We start from the raw sequence: 15254 nt of genomic DNA, 5'->3' as shown, positions 1-15254 counted from the left end.
TCGCCACTACGAGACTGATCGTGAACCAACTTCCTTCGTGATACGTGCCCAACCGAATTCTACAAATTCTGAGGGACACGCGATTCTCGACACCTGTAAGTCGTTCTTCTCATACGAATCCTCGAAATTCATTCCTCGGTATGATCAATGTTTCAACCTCTCCAGAGACACTGATTTGTGTACGTCTGCTTTTCTTTTTTTCTTCCTGAAAATTCCAATATTTGTGATAGAGAAAATATGAGAAGATAGTTTAATTGTTACGATTGTAAGTCATTCTTTTCTATACTTGGGAAAATCGTCACTGAAGAGGTTAAAGGGAGAGGTTAAAGATTTTGGGTGAGAATCGTGTAGTGTACATTTTGGATTTATTTAAGAGACGATAATAGAAAAGTTTGGCATTGTCTCTGTGAAATTGTTACATGGGGACTTTTTCGTAGATGCTGCTGAGATTGGTGATTTTGAGGTAGAATTTTTGATACGATCGGAAGGATTTTCGGTGAGAATCGTGCAGTGTAGATTTATTCAAGGGATGAAAGTTTGATATTGTCACGGTGGAACGATCTTACGGGGAATTTTCTGTTAGGTGATTCTAAGATTAGAATTTTCGACAAGTGATTTATGAACGACGATCGTGTGGTAGAAATTTCATTGTGTCTGGTAAGATTGAAAGTTTGACGACTGAACGAGAGACTTTTGTTAGGTGAACTAAAAGATATAGATAGCAAATTCTTTCTGAAGGAAGCTTTTTATGGTAACATTAGACGCGAGATAGCGTTAAATATCAAACGACTTCCGATTTGCTCTTTCTTGCTTCTTCAGTAACAACGCAAAAATGCCAAATACGCGTAAAACAATGACCCTATAAAAGTTCGTATTCCTCTGTAATCGACAGGTATTTCTATCGTGGCAGGTTTCGCATTTCATCGAGTCAGGTTTTCAATGTTCTCGTTCCTCGAAAGGAAGAACGAAGTTAGAAAAACGCGATGGACAGCAGGTGGGTCTTAGAAAACGGAGTTAACTTCTATCCGACATTTTAATTGCCAATTGTACAAGTCACTTGAAACCTAAATTTCTTCAGATTTGTCGAACAGGATAATCAATCTTGAGATTCTCCAAGTGTCCTCCATAAAAATGAAAAACATTGACCAAATTAAAATTCTTGGAAAATATAAATTTGTTGCCCCGTGTAAATTCATATTTTCCAATCTGCAGCACGGTGAATTTCCGTAGAATGAAATTTCCCAATTTACGATCGTTCGAAGAGAAAAGACACACCTCTTATCTCAAATCTGTGGCAACAGTCCAAAGAAACGGAGGCACACGAAGACGCGGGACATTTTACGAAATGTATAACAGATTCGCCGTTACGTTAAAATCTTCATCGATTCGAGTTAACGTGTTACACCGCGATTCCGTTCACTTATCGTTTCGAGGTCTCTCGATGGTGCATCAACCGGCGCCGATAAGAAACCCGGGAAAAGGGGATTTCGTAACGTTATTCGCGCGTATTGTATAATTTTCTCCGTGAAAAAGACACATTTGGAAAAAGGAAAGAAGACACTATGTTTCGACGAGTGAAAACTGGGTCGTCGAAGACTTCTAACAGTACGAAGAAAAGGAAAATGGCTGCAAGATGGCTTCCCGAGGAAATTCCATCGATTCTTGTCGCAATTGCAACACGTGCTTGTAAACTAGCCGAACGATTTTCAGTGCTTTCTCGTTTCTTATAAATTTTAAATTTTAAATTTTAATTTCTTTATAAATTTTAAAAATTTTTATCCCAATTTTAAGGAAAAATTTTCTTCAATTGTGTCAAATGGTAAAGTGACTTATGGGCTATTCTGTGTAAACAGAAATTGAAGGTATAATTTTCAATAGGAAAATATTCTCATTTCGATTTCACGATTGCAATATGCAAGCGTTTACTTACTATTACGTTCCTTCAGATTCAATGTTACGATTCGATTCTACAATTATAGGAATTTCAGATTCATTTTATTCCTTCGTGTACAACTGCTTCCGACGTTTAAACCAGTTTTAAATGCTCTCGTTCAGATTTCGAACCGGGTAAAGGAAACTTGTTCCGCGGATTTGGTTACTGGAACGATGTAACGAGTCATTAAACACACCTATGATTGTTTTATTTGAAATTAAGCGAAGAACGAGTAATTAAAATGGAATAAAATTCATATTAACATTAATGTTTAATTTAGTTTCTTAAATATTTTATTCGTAAAAATCCAACCTCCTGGTTCATTTTTTGAGACAACTCGACATTTTTTTCATTTCTTCACACTGTGCAAGGTGCACCGATTAAATTCAATTGCTAAGCACACAGAAATTGTTCAATTAAAAAAGAAGTATCCAATATTGATCGTGACTTTTTCTTCGATTAATTGAAAGATCGAAGCTCTTTGCGGCGATTTTTAAATGACTTTGGGTCTGTGACAACTCAAAATTGTTACAATTTCTTCATCCACACTGTACAAAAGTGCACCGATTAATTTTAATTACTATACACACCATTTTTTTTAACCAAAGTTCATCGTCACTTTTATCTCTCGATCGATTGAAAAATTGAAACACTTTCCGGCGATTTTCGAGCGTCTCAGCGCCTCGTATTGGAACGTGTAGCTAAAATTTCCGCTCGACACACTTTCTTGAGTAGTTTGTCTGCTTAGTAGAGTGGAATTGAATCATCTGAAAGATACATGACGCCGAAACAGCTCGTACGAATCCAAACCGTGGCCATCTGCAATTTCGCTAGCAACTCCTTGATGCAGGAAATCGCATCGGTTCACGCGAAATCGTTTTCCCCTGGTTCTTTTCTCTCTCTCTCGATGTACTCGCTCTCTTTTTACGCTCTCTACCTTAGCTTAATCAAGTCAATTGAAATTTTCTTTCCTTTTTTCGGGATGTCGCTAAAAGAACTATAGTGCTCGTGACATAGTGATCGACGATGGTACTCGATATTGATTTCTAATTACTCCAACTGTGGTCAATTTCCCTATTCTACTTGAGGATTTTCGTCAAGTCATTCGTCACTTTTATGGATTTGTGCTTCAGTGAGGTTTTAGTGTTTTTCCTTAAATTTGTTATGTTAACACTGATTCTTTTTTAAATCGTCAAATTCGTAGTTTCATGTGAACAGTAGTTCGCTGACGTGTCATGTCTGCTGACGTGGATTAAACCTTCTTCAACAATACGCTAATAATACGTGATACCAGTGTATCAAGTTTTCCAGGAACTTTTCGCAATCAATATGAGGATGTTTCTTAATTCGAAAGAGTTGCTTTTGTACACCTGCATGCAATTGGTGCACAATGGAAATCTGTCGATGTTGCAGTCATTCGTATAACACATAAACAAGGATTAATCATTTTTCCTCGAAAAGAAGAAGAGCTTGTTGGAAATTATATTTCCCTTCACTACCACAAGATTTTTTCTAAAATTTTCACCGTGGAAATGAAATACTGTATTTCCCATAAAAAAGAAAACAGGAAAACGAAGAAAATGTTGAAACCGTGATATTTTAACAAATACGCTTCGTTCCAAATGGAAAAATCGTGGAAAAACGTAGAAATGAACGGGAGTGTAGACTCAAAGCGTGTTTGACTAACACGCGTGCAAGAGAAGTTCCACGTTAATTAATCTCGCCGTGTGCTCGAAGTTAACGAAAAGGAAAAACGACACCAGCCAGCGAAAAGTCCCCCCCCCCTTTTTCCTTAAATGTGCCGTTTTCACGAAAACATTCATGAAGTCATGAATGACGTATACCGACATAAATTAGTATATATTAATATTATTCTGTTTTTTTGTTCCTGTTCCACAAATTCGTGAAGTTATGATTCATAGGTGATAGATCCACCGCAGTAGAATACACTTGATCCATATAACTTAATTAGGCATTCAGGCATCTGATTAACCGATCAATATTTTATCATACGTTTTGCTATTTATACAATGTTAACATACGAACGCCGGAAGGCGGGTCACTGGTGACCTAAATATACGTGTCGTCACATTTCTTTCTTCATCCTGCGCTAGGAAAAAAAGAATCACTACTCTCTTATCTTCATGTTATACGCATATTTGTCGACATGTTTGATAAATATATTTGTTTTGCTTTTTTTAAGATAGCTGGTAAAATTCAAAAAAGAAAACGTGATTTCACCTGCATAGGAAGATTTTAATTTAATATTGACTCATATTTGATCCGGCATCCGCCGGGCATGCGACCGTCACACGATTCAGTGTCCGAGGGTTAATGAATTCAAATTGATTTTCATCGATAGCTTCGACCTAGTTACTTAGAAACAAAAGAATCTATGTTAACCGTGTAACTTCTGTTTCACCTGTCACACGAAATACGAAATTCTTAATTTAAAAATTTTAAATTTTTATAACATTTGCACTTTTTGTATTTTTTAAGAAAGGTAGCACATGTTCTTGCATTGAATTTATTTCTAATTATATGTAGTTATAGAGTAAAATAGTATTGTATAATAGTATAATAAATTCAAACATGAATTAGCAAATTATAATACAATGTTCATTAAATGCTTGATTGGCGCCGATTTAATGCTTCATTAGTTAGTTTGATTCTTCGTTTTATGGATAGTTTGTATATACGATAATAAACAATTTTTTGAGAACTTTTCACAGTTCTAATCCAAAATTTTTCGACTTGTTGGTTCAGAGAATCTCCTCGGGCGTTCTATTATAACTTAAAAATTATAAATTCATATTTTCATTATTTCTCTGTATACAACAAATCTTACGCGCATTATTTTCACGGAATAATCCGATTTCTACAAATTGTACACTTTACATAACGTGTGACCAAAGGCACTTAGGAAAATTATTAATATTGACACGTCGCATACAAGTGACGACAGTAACGAACGTGTTAAACAATTGCACGCTATACTTATCCTTCAGTAAGACACAAACCGACGTCATTTTTCTTATTTTTATTAAAAGAAAAAGAAGGAAGCTATATTTTTCTCTCTAATTTCTTCCGTTGCGAAAAAGTTTTTTTTTTTACGATACACCGCATGTATTCCAAAACCATATTATTTCCGCGATAAGCGGCATTAATTATCGACAAACCACAATCGTGCAAGAGTACTGTTTTCATCGTTCACACATTTTTACGGCACACATTAGCGGGACGAGCATCGGACGTGTCGGTTTTCTGTCCGGTTTTTCAAACATTTCTCTTCCTTTTTGGTGCCACGTTTCGAGCGCCGTGTCTCTCGCCAATCAGACAGAAACAAAAGGACAGATTCGCTTTGTGTGCCACCCTGGATTGCCATAATTACACGCGCATCTGGCCATTGTGCAACGATTGCAACAGGACGGCAAGAGACGTAAGACTATTCGAGGAAGAGAATTCGTTGGAGGAATGGGAAGATTCTCGCTTGGTTCGCGGTTCGTATTGTTCATGACCTCCTGAGTGAAAGTTGTGACCACGAATTTTCTAGATTAGCGTGGAATTTCTCGTGGAAGTTATTGTGAAAAGAATTTTGATTTCGTCAAAATTCATTTATTCGCCAAAGAGCGGAGTTCCCGATGAAATTGAGCCTGTGAAAGAATTTCGTGGTGTATGGAAATATTCTTAGCATCCAGAGAGATTTGTGAAAGTGTACAACGATGTGTGGAATTACTTTTGTGATCTACTTACGATCTTACGCCTTTTCTTGGTTTTCGTAACTATCGGTTTTTACGTTGAATTATGTTCAAATTTTTTTACGATATATTGGTTTTAAGCTAGGTTTCTACTTTTTCTGTTAACTTTGTTTCATTAAAAATGGTAAAAACTACGTCAGTTTCGTCCTTGTCGAAGCTCTTATCTGTTGTTTATGAGACACTCGTATCGGTTATTATTCTATCGCATACACTTTGTCTAATTACAACGTTTCTCTGTTAGCTTTTTTACCGAAACGATCAATAAAAACACGTTTCACAGAAACACATTGGCTCATTCAACGAATTATGCTATTTTCATTCTGTACACTCTTCCAGTACAAAGGAATTTTAACAAAAACAAATCCTATTGGAGTGCAAGCTTAATTGAATCTACAATTTCAAATTCTCTTTTCCCCCTCTTGATACTCGAAGACAGAACCTCGAACACTTTGCACATTTTCTCTACATAATTATCCTTCATTCTGCTGTTTCTGTCAAGAGCATGCTGACATTAGAATTTTTACGAAGCAACTGGCATTTCAGTGTTCCATATCGAATTACTTTTGAAATATAAAAGTCAACGATAATTGTCCTTAAAAATTCATAATTAATTTTCTATATCTCTGTGATGAAACTTTTCTGGAATAAATTAAATATTAAACAAATAATATTCATATGTGGTACAATCTATAGTTTAATATTTAAAAAAACGATAACTTGAGTGGAATCAGAATTTCTTTTAGGACGAACACATTCGACGAAATTCAATACACGTGAAATCGTAGATCGTTTATTTTTCGTGCATGAATTGTTGTTTGTTTTATTCATGAGATCGATGAACTACAAAGCACGTTGACCCAGGTTTCTCAATCGACTTATCGATGATTACAAGCAGGTTTCGTTCAACCATTGGCCTGAATATATTTCCATTAAGGCGTGCAGCCTTCCTCGAGAGTCATTCTATATAGTACCTGCAGCTTTCAGGTGGAACGTTAATCGTCGAACGTAAAGGTCGGTCCAACGAATTTCTCCATTCGTGCGTATCTTCCTCAGTCTTGGAGAATCTCAAATTTAAAATTTCCCAACGCTCCTTTTTATCGCAGGAATTCTTTATTAAAAGAAAAATACAATTTCTACGTATCATTTCAAGGTATTTTTTTTTTATTTATCTTATCTCGAGGCGTGAATGTAAAATGTTGCGTTCAATTCAACGGGTTATTGCTCTCTCGTTGCGAATCATGTCGCAGAGAACTTACATCGAAATTAAGAGCTGCCACTTTCTTCCGCTTTTTCACGCTACCGAAATTTCATCGGTCCACTCTGGAACACCAAGATCCGGCGAATTTGTCCTCTTAGATCAAGATCACCATCTTCGACATGGAAAAAGAAGGAAAAAAAAAAACTCCGGAATTCTTTCCTCCCGCTGGAAGATTCAAACAATCACCTGTCAAGCACAGCGAAGGGTGTAATAACGATCCTAACGGAAGTAACTGGAAGGTTGAACGTGTTCTCGATCTCGATAGACCAGCCATTCTTCGTTTATAAACATGAAGAAAGCGTTAAGAAAGCGTCCTTTCTTTCCACTCGTATCATCATCCTGTTCCGCTGATAATAGAACCGTCTGTCGTACGAGTTAAGCGACAATTTCCTCCGAGGTGGAGACTCGTAGAAAACGAGAGACGGGAGTAGGTCCTTCCGACGCCGATTGGTAATGACCTCAAACTCACCATTGACCTCCTTTATGGAGAACCTGTTTCCAGCTTGAAACTTCACTTCTTCGCTTCCTCGTCTCTCCTTCGCTTATTCAGTTCGGTGGCCATTTCCACGTCACTCGGCCCCTTTCTCTGCGGATACTCTCGCACGGATACAGCATGTACCGTTTCTGCGTTTCGTATCTCTGTGGAAGCACTTTTACTGGGACAGACGTTGCGTGCGTCGACCAGAAGCTTCTTCTTAACAGAGTTGTTCAGCCTGACGAGTGTACAGTCGATGGAATCGATGCACACTATCGTCCAAAAGTTCGAGATCACAAAAATGAAAATTTCGTGAACAGAGGAAGTAATTTTAGGAAGTTTTGAACGAATCTTTCGTCATTCGAATCAGTCGGAATATAAATTGGCGAGTGATTCGGAACTTTTAAGTGCAAGTAGTGAGGTCGATTTCACGGTGCATGTGTTCACCGGAAGCTTCTTTTTAGCAGAGTCGTCTGACGCGTGTACAGCCGGTGCAAATTAATACATTGGTAAATTAATCAATTTCACGGGTCAATTTCCATTTAGGTCGTGTGGGTCACTGACGACCCACGTCATTGCATTGCTTATATATGTTATTCTTCAGTAGCAGCACATTACCCGGCGAAATGAAAACATTGCACGGGTCAGTTTCACGTGACTTTTCATGCATGTGTGAATCACTGACCACCACGTTATTGCATTACTATTTTTCAATAACAACCTGTCACTCAGAGAATTGAAAACGCAGCACTATGTTGCGTGGGCCATTAATGGCTGACGGTACGATGATTAACTATTCTTAACGGAGAAATTAAGAAATTTTTTTATCGATGACTCATGCGACAGTCGACGTGTCAACGAAAGAATTGATTGAGAACAGTGTCAAGAATTAGTTCCTTTATCTTTCTCGTTGTTAAGTTACATCTCGATAATAATTGCCAAGATACACTTCTCTGAATATTCATAAAAAAAAAAAAAAGAGTGAACAATGCAAGAGTCATTGGTTTCTCTCGTTCCTCGATTTCGTTCGTATTTTAGTCACGATCCATGAGAAAAGTAGTATTGCCTAGTATACATATACTCAGAGGCAATGCCCGTGAACTTACAATTGCCATTACGTCACACTGCGAATCACGGAATAACAAGAGAGCTTGCGTAATAAAAACGTGTTATTGATTCTTGTTTACACTAATTTTTATGTACACAGGGATCATTGATATTCGCTTACCTTGGCGTAACTGATTTCACGTGAATGAACAATTATAGAAACAAACAAACGTTAATGTTGCCTCAGAAGGATCACTAATAAACATTCCATTCGTCTATTTCTATCCTCGTGTTAAAAGTAACATCTTTACACGTTTCAGTTAACGAAAAGTAATAGTAAATTCCGAAGAAATTTGCAATTTATCCAATTTCCAGAAAAGAAACTGTCACGTATTTTCATTAACGAAGAAATTAAGCTTTCTTGTAAATTGAACTGTATATAAATTTTCAGAAAGTTTAATTTCACCTAATAAGTTTCCTCTTTGCAACGGCAACGAAAGATTCTTTTTCTCCGAAACGCGAACGGCATACGCGTTTGAACATTCGTCAAAGCGACCATAACGAAGCGCGAACTTTCGCGTGCGTCTAAAAACGCAGTCGCAAGTGGAACGAGACTCGTGTCGCGATTTTGCATCTTTCGTGAGTATTTATTACTAGGTCACTGGGTTTCAAACGTAAAAACATTTTTAAGTAACTAATTAGCCGCGGACTTTCACGGGAACCGCGTGCTCCTACATTCTTCGCCGCTGGAACTCGTATCGATAGCGGTATCTATAGGAATGGTTTATCGTGTTGTTAAGGAACATAGTCGTCCTGTCCGAACGTCTTATTTCTCCGTGCACGTGCTCGATCTTTCTCCTAATGGGGCGTGATTGGACTAATAAAACTAGTTGGAGTTATTTAACGACGTTCGATACTTACCTTCTTCGTAGCTTGTTTGTTCAAACGGAGAATCTCTGTTTCATGGCACTTTTCACGATGGTTAGGTTCGACGTTGCCTTGTTTCTTCATGGAGCTGTGTTTGCTCGAGAGAAAACTGAAGAGCTTCGCGATAGTGTTAATAACATTGAAATCGTCGGAAAGAAGATGAAAATGTTGAATGGAAAGTGGAGCGCGGAAATTCGAGATCCGAGGATCTTGAAATTTTGCGTTATATTGGGGGAAATGACAATGGAAAATTTGAATGAAAATGGAATAGAAAGCGTGGTGTAGATTATTTTGTAAATTTATTTGGTAATTCTTTTGGAAATTGTTAGGATGCAACGATACTGGAAGAAATTATCTTAGAACGTAGAATTCTACTAAAACACATTTCTTCTGCATCTTTTAGCAAAAATTACTTTCGTTATTTTTCAACACCTGGAATTATTCTGTTTCAGACTGCTCAAAATGGCGCCGAATCTGTTTGGTACATCGGCCGCGTTATATTTGGAAGCATCCCAACAAGACGTTCATCAAGAGAAATCGACGACAGAAAAGGCGAACGGCCAGAAATTGCTAGCCCAGAAATCGTCTACTCCTAAGTCGAAATATGAATGGAAAATCGTTTGGAGGAATGTGATCGCGTTCATCTATCTTCATCTTGGATCTTTGTACGGATTTTACCTTTTATTCAATGGAACAAAATTTTACACGTTTCTATGGTGTAAGTATACAGATCACTCTATAGGGTTGTGCTTCCTTCTGTGGAAATTTCATCAACGATATCTCACGTGTTTTATTGCAAACAAACAGTACCGTTCAGTTTCCTCGTATAAGTTGAATGAAAAATTTATAGAAGATTCTTGCAACTACGTGTTATCCTTAGTAATACAACTACTCGAAATAGTACGCATAATTAATGGTTGATAATAATCCTCTAACACTAGAACAACCAAACCCTTCAAAATGACTAGTTTCACATTTCTTTCTTCAAATTACAAAAATGAATAAGATGCTTTTGTCAAAGTGTTCGGCGACTTTTGTTCGAATCATTCATTTTCCATTATTTAATAATGTTTTAGAGACCATATAAATGTTAAAACATCCTACATTCTTTCAACAATCATTCGACAATCTAGAAATGATTTTTCAGCAAATATTATTTTAATCACTTCAGACTCGTCCTTTGTGGCATATATTTAAATCACTTCCATTCTAAAATCTTTACGTACCAATAAACACAGCGTGAAATATTCTCCCAATAAAATCAGGCACATTGTACGTAATACGCATGTATAATAGTTAATTAAATCTGTACGACAATGCTTAGTTATCCTTTGAGATCTACAGAAATCCGACGAAATTAAAAGGCATCGAGTTGCATCGATGCATGTATTACGTGTTTGCAATTAGTATCCAGTCGATTTCGAAAATGGTAATATCTTACCACTGACTCTCTCTCTCTCTCTCTCTGTCCCTCTTTCATCGTGGCTGTTATTTCCGTCGTATGCGATTACAGTTATTAACGATAGCCGCGTGTAACTGGGTCGAATGTAAAAAACTCGATGGTAGAAATCGTAGAACGCCGCGGCCTCGAATGCTGCCGTCCTCGTGCATCTCGAAGGAACTCGATTTGCGTTTCTCGTCCCGTTTTCGAAAACGTAAACGCCATTCAAACAATGTACGATCTTCGAAGCCAGCATCCTACTTTCTTGTTGATAGAAATCGACGATGAAAATGTGCGGCGTGTATACGTGAACGGTGTACCGTTTGCTTGATCGACTGCCCGTACTCTATGTAATCTGCAGAGTGTTCTCTGATGTTGCAATTTGACTGATTGTGAGAGAATTAGACAGGGTGTAGGAGTAGAGGATAATTGAATGCTGTAACTTGCAGAGAAGATTCATTTCTGTGCATCGATTGTCACCCTTTATATTCATCGAATTATTCCTTTTTAGGGATTTGTTAAAATTTGGACCAATTTTTATTCGAGAGACTCACGAAAGGGATAATATTTTGATGTACATTAAAATGAAAATGTAAATTGAATTTCTTCGAGAATTTTTATTCGAACACTCACTGGTCACGAAAGGGTTGAATCGTTTACCGATATCGATATATGTAATTCGAATGTTAGTTTCTCTAATTCTATAAATTATTTTGCAATTCGTTGAAATGAGGTACGACGAGATTGTGCAGATTGGGATGGAATGAAATGAAATTCTAATTGAAGAGTAGACATTACTTCTTCATTTACGTCTAATTATTTGACATAAATGAAACGTTGAACTAAGAATAGGACAAAGTAGAGCGAGGTGAAGCTAAATAGTATAGTACATCGAATAGAAGTTAGAGTAAAGAAGATGGAGCGAAGAAGATGAAAAAATGACAAATAATGAAAGAACTAATAAAAATGAAACATTTTCAGCGTTTATGATAGCATCGATGGCAGCTGTAGGCATTACGGCTGGCGCTCATAGATTGTGGGCCCATAGAGCGTACAAAGCGAAGTGGCCAATGCGATTCATACTGATGATCTTCCAGACGATTGCGTTCCAAGTGAGTTTCTACTTTCCTCCTCTTTCGGAAATTATTCCAGTTCCAATTTCATTTCACAATTAATTCTATCATTACTCTAATTCATTCTCTCCGTTAAATATTGTGATATTTTACTCGTTTTGTTCTCCGTGAAAAGTTTGAGTAGTGAAATCTGGTGATTTGCTTAATTTCTCACGTTTCAACAAATTCTTCGAAGTGATACTGTTAGCGAAGCAAAGTGATAACGTCAAATTTCGACGTTTGCCCATACAGAATCATATTTACGAGTGGGTGAGAGATCACAGAGTCCATCACAAATTCACGGACACCGATGCTGATCCGCACAACGCGCAGAGAGGCTTCTTCTTCTCGCATATGGGATGGCTGATGCTCAGGAAACATCCGGAAGTGGTGAAGAAGGGAGGTACCGTTGACTTGAACGATTTGGAGCAGGATCCGATCGTCGTTTGGCAAAGAAGGTGAACATTAATCGTACTACTTCCTTTTTCTATAATAAATATAATTATTCGTAATTCTGACTTATCGGATAATTTGAAATATTCCATTTTTCCCTCGTTACATAAACGATAAAACTACAGAAACTTTTTGAGTGACCTGATAATTTGGAACGCGAAACAAATAAATTCCAGGATATGGACAAAATGTCAGAAATATGATAATTAATTTTTAAAATGATTCTTGAAGAAATTAAGGAAGAATTTCGCATTAGAAAAATGATTGATAATAAAAATATTAATGTTATCAAATTTCACATTCGAAGCAATAATTTCTTCCTTTATCTATTTTTTATTACTTCAATTTGCATTCCAACACGTGTATCAATTAATCCTTAAAGATATGTCAAGTGCATTGCACTGTGATTCGAAGCTCCGTTTCATCTAGATACCACGATTTGTATCGTGTAACGTGCCGTTTGCTGGTACTGAAAGTTGCTCTTAACGCGTGTCAGTAACCTAAATGGAAACTATTTACGACGTTCCATGGCTTGAACCTTTCTCTTCTATGTCTCACAGGCTTTACATCGTGCTGATGCCACTCTGCTGCTTCATAATTCCCATGTGGGTGCCTTGTTACTTCTGGGATGAGAAGCCATTGAATTCCTGGTACACCACTGTCCTCAGATACACGTTTTCCTTGAACATGACGTGGCTGGTGAACTCCGCTGCTCATATCTGGGGCATGAAACCTTACGACAAGTGAGGAATTTTTTTTTTCTTTTCTAAAAGAATCTTGGGTTGGACGCGACGTGAAATTTCTCGTGAATTTTCTATAGCACCATTGGACCGACAGAGAACAAAAGCGTGGCCATATTAGCGTTCGGCGAGGGCTGGCATAATTATCACCATGTATTCCCCTGGGATTACAAAGCGGCTGAATTAGGTAACTACAAGATGAACGCCACCACCGCATTCATCGATTTCTTCGCTTGGTTAGGACTGGCGTACGATATGAAAACCGTTCCTGTTGAAGTAGTGATGAAACGGGCGCACAGAACTGGAGATGGCACAAGGTACTTAAATTTATTCGAATTCATTTGTTTAAGTTAGCCGAACTGACGATAAGAGTCAGTCCTTCGATTTTTTTTCTATCCGATATATAAATCATTTTTAACGTCCGGAGTGTTGTAAAAACTTGGAAATTTCAAACAGTTCCTCTATTAAATTGAAAAAAAAGGAAAGCAAAAAATTTGAGAGTTCGATCGTCGAACTAAAAAAAATTTCTCAGAAACTGAAAAGTTTCAGAATTCAAATTTAATAATTTTCGAAAAAGCGCGAAAAACAAAAAATTCGATCGACGAATTGAAAAACTTTTCAAAAACTGCAAAATTTCGAGAATCGTGTCGAAAAATCGTAAACTGTGTTCTCAGGTACAAGAAACCGGAAGTGATACATCATCATAGTCACGAGGGCTCGAAATGGGGCTGGGGCGACACGGATATGCAACCCGAGGAGATCCAGGATGTCCAGATTATAAACAAAAGCGATTAGTCTGTCCTCTGAATACTATAGGTACCGCAAGAATGTTCGTTTGAGTTCGCGCGGGTGGCCGCACATCGAGAGGCGATCAGTCGTTCACAACGTCAATTAATATATTCGTTAATACATGTTATCAGTGGTTTGTCGCTATTGTTCCTCCATGAGGGGTCGACTGTTCGATCGAAATCATTTTTTGTATTAACCCTTTCGTTGTAGTTGGATTTGGCTGAATAGTTTCCCTTAGATAGACTATACTTCTGGTATACACATCGTCGAGATTACACCTTGCAAGGTGTCTCGTTTATAAGGAACATCTAAATTAATTCTGTTATTGAAATCATCTTCAATATTCACGTCCTATATTTTTTCTCACTTTCAATAACACCGGAAATAATTTAAACGTTCGTTATAAACGAAACACCAAATATATGTGATTTCACGATTTATTCTTACTTCTTAATGAAAAAATTGACTTCTATATTTACACAAGAAATAATCTTAAATTACACTTGAACGTATATTTTTACAACAATTTCACTAGCGAAAGGGTTAAATCAAAACACGTTTCTTCAATCTAATCGAGATCGAGCTAGTTAGTTTGACGATAGGGTAGAGAATTTTCCTTAAAGAAGAATATGAGATCAGTCGGCTCTTCGCCCCGTGGAATCAAAGTGGAAAATATCGCCACGTTTCGACGAAAAATTCGTTCGGAACGTCGCGAAATCTTTTATTATAATTTTCTTTCTCTCTTTCGTATTCTCGAGCGTCTCCAGGCGAATCGAATCCGGAGAATCAAGCGTACGCTTAGCTGGACAGCTGATCGGTTAATCTCACCGTGTCTAGAAAACCCTGTGCCGATAGAGTGGCACAGTGATCGTGATGCGTCTCGAGCAACGTATGTAGATTTATCGTAACCAAAGCTACCAATTGAACTGTACATCGATTGATCGACCAGTTCTTGGATACATGGAAAAGGCACCTCGCGGGTTTTAATCGGATCTCTCACGATCGCTGAATTGCCTGGGATCGCGCGTGTGTGCGTTACACTGTCGTGTTCTAAATGGAAATTTGCTGGGCATTGTTGTCTCGTAGAATCGACAACGTGTAAGACACGTGAAAAATTCGTGATTATTTGAGAAGTGACACTCGATTAGTTCGATTGGAACGACGTAAGATGTGTAATTAGAGAGTCGAGATGGTCTATAATACATATCTGAGATATAGATCATTTAAAGTAGATGAAATTTTCAAGTATTTTCTTCGGGTCCAGATGCATAGATTTTTACACTAGTACTAACCTGCTTTTTGTAGAATCTTTTTAACAATT

General features: G+C 37.4%; 1 protein-coding gene across 2 annotated transcripts; it reads left to right on the top strand.

The window, feature by feature from the left end:
- The first annotated feature begins 45 nt into the window (after positions 1-45).
- LOC108578425 ((11Z)-hexadec-11-enoyl-CoA conjugase-like) lies at positions 46-13961 on the top strand. Of its 2 annotated transcripts, none has more exons than XM_017941758.1 (7): positions 46-95; positions 9851-10116; positions 11821-11951; positions 12204-12409; positions 12965-13147; positions 13225-13461; positions 13819-13961. In XM_017941758.1, exons 2-7 carry the CDS (start codon positions 9861-9863, stop codon positions 13937-13939), a joined length of 1134 nt encoding a protein of 377 aa, XP_017797247.1. In that variant the 5' UTR covers positions 46-95; positions 9851-9860; the 3' UTR covers positions 13940-13961. The 2 variants fall into 2 exon arrangements, with proteins under 2 accessions (XP_017797247.1, XP_017797246.1); XM_017941757.1 differs by lacking the exon at positions 46-95 and adding an exon at positions 5178-5433.
- The last annotated feature ends 1293 nt before the right edge of the window (positions 13962-15254 follow it).

Source organism: Habropoda laboriosa, unplaced genomic scaffold (genome assembly GCF_001263275.1).
Source record: "Habropoda laboriosa isolate 0110345459 unplaced genomic scaffold, ASM126327v1 scaffold5, whole genome shotgun sequence".
NCBI classification, from domain to species: Eukaryota; Metazoa; Arthropoda; class Insecta; order Hymenoptera; family Apidae; genus Habropoda; species Habropoda laboriosa.
Note: the sequence above shows the minus strand (reverse complement) of the source record. Positions and strands in the feature narration are given on the sequence as shown.

What these genes read in the sequence shown, in the direction of transcription:
- LOC108578425 (XM_017941757.1), top strand. Translation starts at nt 5,408, where the DNA reads ATGGGAAGATTCTCGCTTGGTTCGCG. An exon ending in TCCAGACGATTGCGTTCCAA is followed by an intron (nt 11,952 to 12,203) that starts GTGAGTTTCTAC and finishes TTGCCCATACAG; the next exon opens with AATCATATTTACGAGTGGGT. An exon ending in GGCATGAAACCTTACGACAA is followed by an intron (nt 13,148 to 13,224) that starts GTGAGGAATTTT and finishes AATTTTCTATAG; the next exon opens with CACCATTGGACCGACAGAGA.